The sequence below is a fragment of the Aptenodytes forsteri genome, unplaced genomic scaffold (genome assembly GCF_000699145.1).
Source record: "Aptenodytes forsteri isolate BGI_AS27 unplaced genomic scaffold, ASM69914v1 Scaffold72, whole genome shotgun sequence".
NCBI lineage: Eukaryota > Metazoa > Chordata > Aves > Sphenisciformes > Spheniscidae > Aptenodytes > Aptenodytes forsteri.
The window spans coordinates 3,531,572-3,546,035 of NW_008796193.1; the positions used below are offsets into that span (position 1 = coordinate 3,531,572).

The following is a 14,464-nucleotide window of genomic DNA, read 5'->3' on the forward strand; positions in this document are numbered from 1 at the left end:
ATGTCATGACAAATCTACCTACAAGTACCATGCTCAGAGAATCAAACGTGCAGTGCAACGGGAAAGTAAAAACATTACACCAATCATTTAACTACTAATTTTCCTAATAAAATGTTGCTACATATTTTTTAGCTTAATTTTCAAAATTTCCTACAGAACGTTTTGAACTTTTCAATTACAGAAACTAAGCTGAAAACAGACTCTTAAGAGAGCCAAATTCTGCAGTTAGGCTAATAACTGATATAATGTATATAACAGAAATCACGACAATTTACAGAGGTGCAAAAAATGCCACTATGAAAAAAACTACGGGTTGATTTTTCTTAGCTCAACTTTAAACCCACCTACAGGCCTGATACTGTTGTAGAAGAATTTATCCTAGGATAAGAGGGCAGCATAGTTTATGACAACAATCTACCTAAAAACTCATTAAAGTCTTTTCTCTTGGAGTGACATGCATTATCATCAAAGATTAATCTGATGAGTCTTTAGGTGAGCTCCATTTTTAAAAATGCAATAACAGAGGGCTTTGTTGTCGTCTGATGAAAATCAATTAGAGTAGGTAAGGCCACAAGGAAAACTAACATCACTCATCACCAGCCCCCCGGCAGCTGAAATGATTTGTCTTCCAAGCTTGGGTGATCAGGAGCTGTAGTAATATCACAGGGAAATTAATTTAGTTTCTATATTCTAGACCCACTTTCCTTGTTCTGGAGGACCTATACACAAATTACTTTTAATCAAGGTTGATGTGTTATTAATACCAAGGAGGATCTTTGAAGAATCATTTTTTTTATATTGACTTAACACATTTTTCATCTGTATTTTGTATATAAACAGAAGGTTACTTATATTACCCTTACCGTCCAGATTCTTTGTCCACTACAAGGCACTGCACAGAATGGCGAAGACAATAGATACCACCAAATACAGCACACATCCTAGAAACATATTAGGAAAAAATAAAGGTTACTCCTATCACGACTAATTGTAATCAACGTGAGTGTGTGTCATAAGCAAGGCAAAGTACTGTGCACATTGTAGTACATTTTTAATGACACGTCTTAATCTCTGAATCAGACAATCAAGAAACAATCAAAATAAAGCATGTCATATAGCTTTTGTAAAGGATATGTTGTTAACTTTTTTTTTTGTTAGCATTTATCTTAGTCCTCTAAATTGTTACATTAGCTTGAGCACTCATTCTCTGTTATCATCTTCAGTCATTCAGGATGGAAAAGCACCTATTTACTGAAGATGCATAGAATATCTACTGATATTCTGGCCACGCTACATTGCACATGGTGTAGAATAAAAATGTAAGAACACACGATAACCATACCAACCTCCTACTAGAATTCTGAGCGTGATTCAGAAGTTATTTCCCTACTCTTACAAAAGGTACCGTGGGAACTTCATTGACTACAAGCAGCTCAAATTTTGAGGGCACTGAGAAGTGCCCCAACAGAATGAAGATTTCTTACAATCTAAAGATGACCTCTTACAAATAGGCAGAACCTGGAGGAATCACTATGTTATGATATAGTCGCTTAAGATATTCTGTGCATGGACTGATGGTAGAAAAATTTCCTAAATGAAAAAAGCAACCAGCTTCACAGGTCAGTTTTTCAAAAGCTAAAGTATACTAAGCTATTTAGCAGTCTCCCACTTACAAACAAAACCCAATACCTAAAACAAAGAAAATTATGCTACCCAAACATTAAGCCAATATCGCAACTCATCTGTTTTTAAACTCTAAGGAGGCTCAGAATTTAAAGAAACTAGATTATGACATTTAAATATGAGGGACTATGTGAAGTCAGCCCACTGCAAAATTTCATCACTAGCCAGGCTGTTTTATCACCCCCTTGAAGATATCTCTGACCAAAACTCTTCACCAGATGAATCTGTCCTATGCACAAAGTCTGAGACTGCTCCCCCGTAAAGCTGCACAGTAAAAGTTCAGTTGGTCTGGTGATAAACGTGATCCCAGGTTAATCCCTACATCATAACTTCCTGTATCTGCCAAAAAGCCAGGCTTAATCTCCAGGGATTACTTTTCTGTTGAATTGATGGGACACAAGATAAATTAATTCACAAAAAAATGAAAGTTTAGTTTCTGCAAGTGATGCCTAAAATGTTTACTGGACCCACATTAACACTGAAATGACTGTGATATCACTAGTTTTAACTTTTTTTTAATTCTAGCTCCTGAAAGATTTTAATATAGGCCCGTATTCTTCAAAATGCTGTCAAGCAAGTATAAACAACCAATATTTTTTGCTATGTATTTTAAAAAAAAAAAAAATCTTTAAACTTTCTGTGAGAGCACTGTAATGCAGAGAAATTCATAATCTTACAGAAACAGGATAAATGTTAGCAATTCTTAAGGACAAAGCTTCATGATTAACTGTGAATTAAGATAAACTTCAGTCAGTTTTTTGTTTACAGTACATTATTTCAGGGGTATCCTTACTATAATAATAATAATACAAAATGCAGAGGAGGAAGTTCTCTAGAACTTGCGGTGTGACAAAAGGTAAACCAGTAAGAACATTTAAAGAAATATTTTTCAAATTATGTCAAAAAAGAAATAATCCTTCTCTTTAAAATTGCCAGTCAGCATGGAAATTACTCAGTGGAAAAAGGTAAAGAAAAAAGATGGGGGAGGTGTGTCTGATCCCATACAATCCAATTTCAGGTTTGGACTGTTTGCAATGTCTGATCTATCTTGGGAATCTTTAATGTGGTTTTTGGTGTGGGTTTTTTTTTAATTTATTTACTTATTTAAGAATCTCCAGTGGTTCATTCAGATCAATCAGCTATCACTGACCTCTTCTCATGTATGCTGGAGAAAGAATGGACAAATAATTTGCATATTGACATAGACTGCATATCCTTTTCTCAGAGAGAACTGCTCTATCAGAGACAACTGTCAAATGCTATCAAGTGACATTTGACAATTCTTCCTTCCTCCTACAAGTTAAATACGCCTGTGTTCTTCTTGTGATCCCTATTTTTCAAAAGTAAACAGCCTCATGTGAGTAAATCATAGAACAGTCTGTAGCACATTCAATACAGCGACACACTGTTCCATTTTACCATGCCAGAGAAGGATACTTTGAGTTTTCTGAGTTCCTGTTATTCAGCTGAGGTTTAGTATGACCCAACCATTTGATGTTCAGCTCACAGATGGAAGGACAGAGCTGAAACTGGGAACGCATAAAAATTAGAAATTACATCTGCCATTTCATTAAGAGAGTCTGCCTAGGTATTGTATTTAAAATAAGAATGTGTAATTCTATTTAACTTTTGCTAGAGTTTACACTGTAATTTAACAGATTAGTGTGACTACATTTCTAATACCGGCCTAGCATTAGCTAGGCATCAGACTAGCCAAAGCAAACAATCAATATGAGAAAGGCAGGCTGGTTTGGTGGAACAGTTCTCCCAGATTTCTGGGATGATACCAGGATTTTCCTGGTTTATAAACAGTTGGGCGGGGGGTGGGGTGTGTTTGTTGTTGTTTTGTTGTTGTTGCTGTTGTTTTTAAGTTAAAGAGCTTTAGGTATCTGTTCATAGATGATGAACTTGAAAAGAAAACTTTCATTTTGCAAACCTGACTTCCTAAAATGGAATCCATATTGGCATTCAAAAGTCATATTAGACAGTTCAAAGACAGTTAGTACCGCAACACCTTTTAAACTGCATGAATGACACAGCACGGCAAACGGCTGAAGCGTGTTACCAACTCACATCTCTGAGTTGTACTCCAAAAGGTAGCAGTCTTAGGAAATGTCAGCAATATCACTTACTACTGGCTGAATCAGAAGATCCAGTTCCCTAGAAATACCTCTTCTACCCATGCAAAAGCAGGGAGAACATACACCATGTTGAATCCCAACCCTGGTTGTCTGGAGATTGTTGAAGATGACACAAAGGTTAAACATCCACTGAAGAATTATTATAGAGCCTTGAGCTACGGGCTTATTATCTCTAATGCTGCAATCAATGGCTTCTTGCCTGACAAACCATGTATTAGGATCTTTCAAACCAACTCAGATGAATTTATTTCATATGTTGTATAAAAGAATAGCGCTATTAACCTAACTAGAACTAAGATTCCTTTGTTAAAAACTATAATTATGTTTTTCCTTTGACTTCAACCACAGTCAAGGGCTTTTTGATATATGCACTTTATTTTTCTAGCATGCTTTGAAAGAACTTTGCTGCTTGGCTGCGCAAAAATGTGAATTACTTATTTTCAAGAGTAGCCTGCTATCCAGTGGAGGAGGGCATGACCTGTTTTCATAGTAGGCCAGTGGAAAACTTCTCTTTTTAAATGAAAATGGAAAGGAATTTTGATTGTGTTGTGTTAAACAATTACAAAGAGCCAAACTAGCTATTAAAACAGCCTAGCATGAAAAATGACATGATTAGGAAGAACTTGCCAAAATTATTTAAATATAGAAATTGAAATATTAAACTAAATGGCATCCCAATAATTTATGACAAAGTAAAATCACTGCGCTAACATTACTTTCATACAATAGGCTTTTCAAGATGATTTGACGGTACTTCAAGTACAAGGCAACTCTTTGATACCATTAACCCTAATGACAGACATTTAAACTGATATTACTCTAATTAACTGGCGACTGCCTACACCAATAATTCAAGTTTTGCTGAAAGATAGCAACAACACTGTACTCAACTTCAACTTTGCCCTGATGATATCAAATCATATTACAGCTAAATTAACAGTTGTGAAAATTTTTGGCCTGGTACTCCTCCATCATACGCAGCCTTTAAATGCCATTTCAGTTCCCATCAAGGCAGTTGTAATTTTTAATACAGCTGTGAAACAATAGGACATATTAAAAGCTGAATTTTTGACAGCATATTCATGATGATTTATGAGTTTGTATATAATTTGATTATTCTATTAATTTTACTGATTACTTATTCAGCTAATACAGTGAAGGTCACTTACAAAATAAATCTTCATTACATTTCACAGAAAGTAACTGCCTCCAACTAGTTGTTTTCTTTAATTAAACACTAATGTAACAAGAGAGAAAATAGGCTTCAGGGTTGCTGCATCTGTTGCTACAAGAGGAGTTTACTGCTTTGATGTAACGCACTCTGATATTAATTGAACAAAAATAGAATGTCTCTCCATCTGACATCTTGATTTTCAACACAGAGATACCATAAACACCCTTAAATTACAGACTTACCCATAGTTCATTCTGAAACTACATAAAAGAATTGGAAAACCATATCACATAGTTTCACACCAAAAAAAGTAGTTTTTATTTCCAGCATATAGTTGGTCTTCTACTTTCTAAAATGCATGGAGCGATTATTTAAAAAAATTGAATATTTTTCTCCCCAACTGTACAGTCTTCTGTAGCAAAAACTATTTGCTTCCCTCCTTAAAGATGAATACTGCATAGACAGCACAGCAAGCTTTGGAGAAAGATCAAAGAAAAACACGCTAAGTGCTGAATTAATGAATTGTCCTCTTTCAATTTATTTTTTACACACAGAGCAAGCTGTGACCTGGTTCTTATGTTAAACTCTGTGTTTCCTGAAAGGTCCCTAGAACTTCAGCATTTCTACAATATTGTTGCATGTTCTAAAAACGTTAAAAAGTAGAATGCAGACAAATCAAATCAGTAAAATTGCTACAGTTAAACAAACCAGACAGTTAATTTTCCCAACACAGAGTTCCCATAAAAAAGTCAAATTGCAGTATGTGCACCCACCCGGATGAAGGGAAAAAAAAATATAAAAAACAGCACCAAAGAAATAATGAAGATAATAATCAATGTCAACCAGAACTGTCCTGGCATTTGGAGAGCTATTGGAAAGGATAATATGTGACAATAAATGCTTAAGGATGTAAATGAAGAATCAAATATTTTGACTTTTTCCTGGAGATTATATTCAACATTCCTGTAAAATTTAAAAAAGGTCCTGAAAGATTATAGGATCAGCCCAGCTTATAAATCCAATTAGCAAAATGACGGTTTTAAAACTGTCAGAAAGTTATCAACCAGAACTTAGCTTAACTTCCAAAGAGTATTTTGCAGGAACCACAATTTTTATGCCTGTATTCCTATAACAAGATGGTTTCTTTCGCTAGATCTTCACTTCTGTCCTAGCATGGTAAAACAGAAGGAAATCCTAGCACCGTGAATGGGAAATGCTATAGAAAGAGTTGTGGTAATGGCAAAGCTTGCAATCAAAACACGGGGTGGGGGCAGAACGAGGACTTCTGCTCATTTCAGTTTCGGCAAACTCTTTTCATGGAGAAAGACAGCAGGCAGGAATGGTAACAGCTCAGGGAAGAAATGCCACAGCTGAGAGAGGGGTTGGGAAAAGAAAAAGCAGCCCAGACGAATGTCATTTTATAGCAAATTTTGTATTTCATATTTTTTCTAAGGATTTAAAAACCAAATTTCATTTTAAAACTAAGAAACCGCTCCTTTATATTATATGGGATTTAGACTGCTATATATAGAAATATACATTCACATACTGTGAAGAGTTCTAGTAGAGCGTATAGTATTTGACAGTAAAATAGGTAACAAGATAAAAATTGGTGTACTTGATTTTGTTTAGAGCAAAAAACTCAAGATTCTGAGTAATATACCTACTTATCACTTACCCTAAGATGCATTAGACCCTCTGTGCACTTTTTTCCATAATTACAAAACAGCGATAATTTCAGTCTATTTCATCAGTCTGGCAAGGATTAATATTTATTGTTCACGATATCTGAATGGCCAAATCTGCGCTGAAGTGCAACTATTTCAAGAGTTTTAACATTTGAGTTCCTATTATGCGATGTGCAAGTTTAGGGGTTTGGCAAGTCAATGCTGCCTTTTATGGGCTCAAGATTCCAATTCTGTTTTCCAAAACTCAAATGTTAGAAGACAAAAATCTTAGTTCATCATACATTTTTATGTTCCTAGACTTCCAGTCTTGTTTCATGTATGTGTAGATTTATTAAGCTGTTTCTAAAACCTGAGAAAGTTCTGTTGACAAAATAAGACCATGTATAAGCTCTGTTTTCAGTTATCAAACTGTTAGTAATTTAAGCAACTGCACTATTGGCAAGCTTATTACTAATACAAGAGGTACATTACTAATGACTCTTGTAGAAGAGTTGTTTAGAGAGTCTAAGAGTGGTGGAGAAGCAGCTTAGTTGCATCCATTAATAAATTTCTAATATAAATAAATAAGAGAGACCAGTTTATCTAATAATGCACTTGAAAGTCATTAACACCACAAAAATTTTCCATAATTATGTACACTTGTTAGCTTTAAGTCATTTCTGAAGCAAAAGTCTACTTCTATTCACAGTCAGTGCAGCACTTCAGATCAGAAGAGTTTTGGTTCAACACCACCCTCATATGGGCTGCATGAACGTGGCCAGTTCAGACTCTGCTTGCCTGGAAGTGTTACACAGGCTGTTCTACAGCACACAGCTGCTGATTCGGCAGATGTGACATTCTCTTTTCTGCTATCGCCTTACTTTTTCCAGCAGAAAAATTTGTAGAAGTAATATTTGACAGATTAGACCTGCAATTTGCAAGAGAGCATACAACCCACCCAACTTCAGTTTCTTGTAGGCTCTTACTGCTGGTGAATAAGAAAAAAAGATGCTAACTTCATGAGAGGTACACAGGGATGAGATACCCTTGAGAACAACCCTCTTACAACAGGAAAAAGACCCGACATTTAGCTTACAACAATTTTGAAAGCAAAGTCTTTTGCCTAAGATTTAATCTAATCTCTTGGCTTATGAGAAAACAAATTAAATGTGACATCCTACAACTTGGAACACTTCAGAGGGGGAAAAAATATCTGTGCAAGAAGTAGGTCTTCCAATGCTCATGAAAGAAGAAAAAAAACCAAGTTTGATCATAAACTCTTGATGACTAGATTACTCCATGGTAACAGGTCTCTTCCTCAAATAAATTAAAAAAATAATCAGATTTGTGTCAAATTTTAGATTTGCTCTCTTGAACACAACTGCGCTTTCCAGCAGAAGTGTTTTGTGGGGTTTTGTTTAGTTGTTGGTTTTTTTTAAAAATTAACAGTCTGGTATTTAGCCTTTTTAAGTAAAGTATTTAGAAAGAATCATTAATTTACTTTAAAGTTCACCAAATCAACCTAACAAGTTATTTACAAGAAAATCTCAGGAGGAGTGAAAATGATTACGATTTTCACAGTTATAAATTACAAAGAATTATGAAAATTTATCTGGGTTAAGAGTACAGCCAGAAAAAGTTCCATAAAAGTGTTAAGGGAAAAGTACTGTCACACTTGCTGAAGCAAAAAAGGGTATTAATAAGTTCTGTTTCAGAATAAACTTATTTTGCTTCCAGAAACTGCAAAGTAAATCCAAACACTGTTGAAAGAGGATGACTACTATGATGAAATATGAGGCTACTGTCCTCTCAGCAAAAATTCAAAATTTGAGGTAAAGAATTTGAGACTAAATGACTAAAATAAGTCATTCCAGAGCCATGAAGTTTTATCAAGATTGTGAATGGTTATAATTACAATGCAAAAAGTGCTGTTTCTTAAAGTAACGACGTTGTTAACCCTAAACAGTCTGTTCACCTAGTCAGTATACTTGCATCTCACTTTACAAAATTATCTAAAAACAGACCTCAAAGCGAAGTTGCTAGAAAATTAACTTGCACTTCAGTTGCATGGTGTACCCTCGACTGAGTTTTGGGCAAAGACCTGAAATGAACTAGAGGATAAACACCACATTTTAACTATATTGTAGCTGTACTAGCGTAGCTGCTTAAGAAAAGTTTACTGGCATTTGAAACAAAAGTTGCTTAATACTGGCTTATTAAATGGAAGAATTATATAAACATTTTGCAAGGATATTGCCATTAACACTACTTTTTAGTGAATCTAGGTTAAGAATCATTCTCTGGGATGCTAAACTCAATGAACCGATGACTTCATGAAAGTAACGTGAGGATCCATCAGGCAACGTACTCAACTATTTAGCCAGCAAGTGTCCTAGACATTATGGCTAAAGCATTGTGGAAATTGTATGAAATTACACGGGGGGGGAGAAAAAAGAAAAAAACAGTTCAGTGGTTTCTGTACTACTGTGATGGTAGTTAACTACAAATGCACACTGAAGACTAATCTCTACAGAAGGTAGAAGTATGAGACCTGCCTGGCTTTATGTTCTATCGACCTCGTAAGAGAAAAAGCTGTTCCTTGGACAAGGTCCTTTAGCTGCAATTATACAACAGTTCTGCCCTCAAAGAGGAGCTTGGGAGATCAGGACCGTAGGGCAGAGACACAAAAAATAGAAACCAGTCACTAAGCATTAGCTCATCTATAAAATCCATTTATGTGCTCTCTGCCTCCAGAAAAGACATAAAAATTCAAGTTATCTTAACCCTCAGTGAAATTCAAGGACTATTTTACTAATTCAGTAATGTTTTGGAAGCTACCTTTCTCTGTCTTCTAGTTTAATGAAAAAGGACTCTGCTAAACTACATTTGCATTACATCCCAGATTTGCTCCAATAATAAACATTCATGTCATTTCCATAGATCTTCTGACAATGCTGTAACATATTCATATGTCTGAGTCGTAATTCTCAGGAAGAATATATAAGCCAGAATCTGCACATCCCCCCCCACAAGCAGAGAGTAATTTACTTGTTAAGAGATAATGCCAAACAATGTATCAGATATACTTCCTTCGTATTATTATCATTGTCTTAATTATTAAAGCGAATAATTACTGCAATATCATCTCATCATAGCATTTGTATTTTGTGCTTTTAAGTTCCAAATATGTTTGTAAAATGAAGCAAGAATGATCAAGAATGAGGGTAGGACAATGTAATTTATTTTCAGCCTAGAATATTACATTTATTTTTCCTACATAACAGGGTATATTCTAATGTCTATAATACAATTTCTTGACTGAAAACTTTTCCATGCCTAGTTAGGGATCTGAAATCTATATATTTTGACAACATTCATATGATTCAGAGCATCCCATGTGATATATTCTAATGGTTGAAGGCTTTCACGAGGTATAAACTTCTGAAGAACACTGTATTTCTAGTCAGTGAAATAATAAGGAGCAGAAAAGCTCTCATATTTGTAAATAATTTTTTAAACAAAGAGCAGACAAACATCTGAGAAGAACGATAAAATCTAAAATGGGAAGGTATTTTCAAAGTTTCATACACTTAGAATGCATTTCACAACAAAGGTTATTTGCAAATTAAAAGTCTTTTCCTGTCAAATTCTGAGGAATAATGTGGGCAAGGACACAAAAGCATTCCATAGCTTTATTAACGACAATGCTCACTGATCTGTGAATAACCTGAAAAAAAATGAAGATTATTGAGTTACTTTACCAATCTATCCATCCATCACTAGTGAACAGGTCTCAGAATGATGGATTATCTCACTTCCCTAATGTTTATCCCAAGAAAGAGTTTCTCTTTAGAGGGAAAAACAAACAACTGATCCTATAAACTCTCATACTAACTACGCTTGCTCATTTTGCATTCATCTGCCAACAAAGTGAAGTATCTCAAGTTTGTCTTTAAAAGCCAAACTACATTAGAAGTTTTATTATTTCACTGAAATGCAAGTGAAAACAATTAAGAAGAAAGCAGCATTGCAGCTACTCTTACTATTCAGTATTTTAGTAAAAACCAAGTAATACTGACAAGTTGTCAGTAATTTCAAAATAAATGTTCAGGTCCAAAGAAATGGAATAATTTTAAGTGATGAGTTATATAAATATGAAAATTATGTATTTTGAAAGGTAGAACTGAACTCGTACCTCAGATACAGCCTATATTTTTTAAATCACCTGTGATTCTTTCACACTTGCATAGACTTGCACACGTGCTAAGACTCAAATCTGTCATATCCGATTGTCATAAGGAATTAACATTGTTTGAATTTCTCATTAATACGCCAAATCATACAATTAACATACAGAAAAGTTATGCATTTTGCTTACATCGAGAAACATGATACTCATTTATAGATTCGAATGAAAAATTTTTACACTAAATTTTTAATACATCAATTCTAAGTGTTTATTACAGTCAGGTTTCCTAAAGCCTAGTCTTGATTTCAGAACACTAAAACCTTCCTAGAGACTGTAACAGGGACATAATTGGAAATGTTAAAGTACCTGAGACTACCTCAGAAGCTCTGACATTTGTAGCAGATAATAGCTCAAATGTAAGGGTAAAAACTGATTATTCATTTTTGAAATATATACAGGAACCTTCCAAATCAATCACACAATCCATCATATCTCAGCCTGGACTCTTAATCTTCTTGTAAATATAGGGATTGAAAGAGATTAACCATCTTAATCAGATTTTTCCTCCATCACAAAATTACTACTGTCACTGGCACTGACACAAAAATGACTAATTTCAGCTAGAATCTGTAACAACTACTAAAAAAAGGTTACATTGCCCACCAAATACATACACAATGTACAAGTTAAAAGCCTATTTATAGGAAATGCAAGTCATTAACTGACTACCCATAAAAGTCAGTGAATCACTAATTCCTATGGCAGAGCAGCCAAAGACGTTCTACCACCTCAGCACCTATTACCACAACCACATCTGTCAATTCTTGGATGACTCCTAACACAGAGAGCAAAGACACGATGTGTCACCCTCTAGAACCATTACGAGATGACAGACGGTGTAGTCTCCCATTCCCTCAAAAACTTCAAATGGGAAAAAACTGCACTACCTCTTCTCAAAAAGTCTTGTTTTCATTTGGATGTTCATATTTGCAAGAGTCCAGTAAAAAGAATCTGAAACCAAACTGAAGAGAAACTATGCGCAGTCTCCCCCAAAATTCAGTGTGTTCACAAAGCAAGCACTGAGAAAAAACACAGAAGTGAGGCGACAACCTACGACTGACTTCTCAGCTGTCATTCATTAAACAACACTGGTCATGGCTGAAGAGAATCACAACCGAAAGCTTCCAGAAACACTTCCTCTTAAAGGAAAACTGAGAGTAAGAGGCATATTTCACTGAGGTGAACTGTAAAAGTGAACTATATGAAACAATATTTGTAAAATAGCACTTCCAAACACTCCTCAAACCCATAAAAAACTCAAAAAGTTTTTGCTTCTGAAAAACTGGTAGGAAAGAAAGGAGATTCAAGTTACAAAGGAGGAATTTGGTACAACAAGCAAAAGCAAATATGTCCTCATATTTCACAACTATTTCAGATTTTTCAGTCAAATATCTTTTTTTTCCCAGTTACAAAGGAAAATTTGGAAGCTGACAATTTTAACATTAACCTCCTACATCAGAAAATATTTGGGGTATTTCCTAATGTTTTCTAAAAACAGAAAAAAAAATCAAAATCGCACTAAATGTTCTAAATGTTGTATCACTGAGACTATTACAGTTTACAATGATGCCCAATTAGTTTTTCTTTAGTCACATTTTTTCCAAGAAAATGAACACTGTATTACAGATTTGCAACAAACATGTTAACAGCAAACTGCAAAACATATATTGATTTCCCTAGCTGCCTTACATATTGAAGTTTTGGCATCTTATGTTTACCGTATCAAATGTAAAGGCTTGCTTTGATTTTCCTCAAGAATGAGATATTACTGTATTTATTTTTACTAAGCATAATATTACTACTACTACTTCATTAGAAAGGAAGAGACATAACAGTTTCATACCAAGAAGTTTGAACCAAAGGAAGCTGTTATACAGGCCAGTAAAGTTTTGCTGCTTGTCAGCTCGGAATAGCATGAGGCTTCCAATGACCTTCCTTGTACCACGAATCCAATTTATGGAGATAGAAATCTCACATCTGTACCTCGACATATTGGGAGGTACATTACAGTGATATAAAAGTTTAATTTTCTCTCCTAAACCATACCTGTTTAAACCAATAAAGAACTAACACCGCTTTTACTCACTCAAGTGTCGTCAGTAGTTATAAAACGTTGTACTGTTTATGCAGAATTCATTTAGAATGCAAGGATGTGACTTACAAATGTCTTTGACTCATTCACATAAATATGCATGCATGCCATTTATAACAGTAGCCTTGATGAGAACACACGGTATAACTGGCTGCAAGAAACGCTTAAGAGGTTTACATTAAAACAGAATATAGAACAGTGGTTAGAAATCACAGAACAGGTGACACCTTACTCTGATAACCTGGTGATAAAAACTGTAGGGTATGATGTATAGGTTGTGGCGTTACCACTTTACTATACAGTCTGAACAGTATTCCTCGGATACTGCTCAGTTTTAGCAAAACATAACACCCAAGGCAGACCACATAGAAAAACTGTGATTAATCTCAAAAAAAATTTGTGATTGCCTCCTAAATTGTTCACTTAAAGACATTTAGACTTTATTTTGTATTAGAATGTTTGCAATACAAACCTTTTAAAAGTATAATTACTTCTTGGTTTGACAGAGTAATTTGCTTCAACTATTAAAATACTGTCCTTATCATGAGACTTACAATTTAACAAAAAAAACCCTAAAATACAGCAATCAATGGGTATAAATAGTAAGTTCAGGCCATCTGAAGAATTTCTGTAATCACAGAATGATTTTCTGATAAGAATATTGGTAAGACTTCTAGACAACACTATTGCTAACTCTTGAAATATATTGCTGCTATAGATCAGAAAATTGCATGTGCTGGCTATTAAACAAAATAAAGCCAAAGGGTTTTCAAGAATGCAAGAAGAATAATATTGATAAGTACCTATACTGGAAAAAATATAACGAAAATACTAATTTCAATTTTGATTATTAAATTTACTTGTTTCCCAGGTATTTGAAGCCAAAGGTCTAATTGCAAAACTTGTGCTACTATAATGGCTCTGATAATCTTTTGATTTATTAATCTCTTGGTCACGTACAACTATCTGGTCCCACATGAAGTCCTATAAAGACAGAAAGACATTCATAAAATCTATGAACACTAGTTCTATCGCATGACTGTGTCCAGAGTACTTATCTAAAACCAATTCTTTTTCACAAATTGTCTCTCCGAGCACCTAATTACATAAGTCCACATTTTTTAAGATCTCCATACAAATACAGTTTAAGGTACAGATGAAAGGCTATTGACAAAAGATGAAGTTACGAAACAACATGTCTATTCAATGTAGTACAGAACAACGCCTAGCTGTCTAATGAACTAATGGAAACATTAGGTAATTGTCGTGGTTCAACCTCAGCCGGCAACTGAGTACCACGCAGCTGCTCACTCACTCTCCCCCCGACAGCGGGATGGGGAAGACAATCGGAAGAGTAAACGTGAGAAAACTTGTGGATTGAGATATTTAATAATTGAAGAAGAAATAATAAAATAATAATAATAAATAATAAAATAATAATAGAATATACAAAGCAAG

The 14,464-nt window shown here is 34.6% G+C and overlaps 1 protein-coding gene across 1 annotated transcript in view; it reads right to left on the bottom strand.

Moving 5' to 3' along the window:
* The window catches only part of CHM (CHM, Rab escort protein 1), a 63,315-nt gene that overhangs the window by 24,037 nt on the left and 24,814 nt on the right, over positions 1-14,464 (bottom strand). Inside the window, exon 9 of the mRNA XM_019474304.1 lies at positions 864-941. Coding sequence (XP_019329849.1) covers positions 864-941 — 78 coding nt within the window. The remainder of the gene's footprint in view (positions 1-863; positions 942-14,464) is intronic.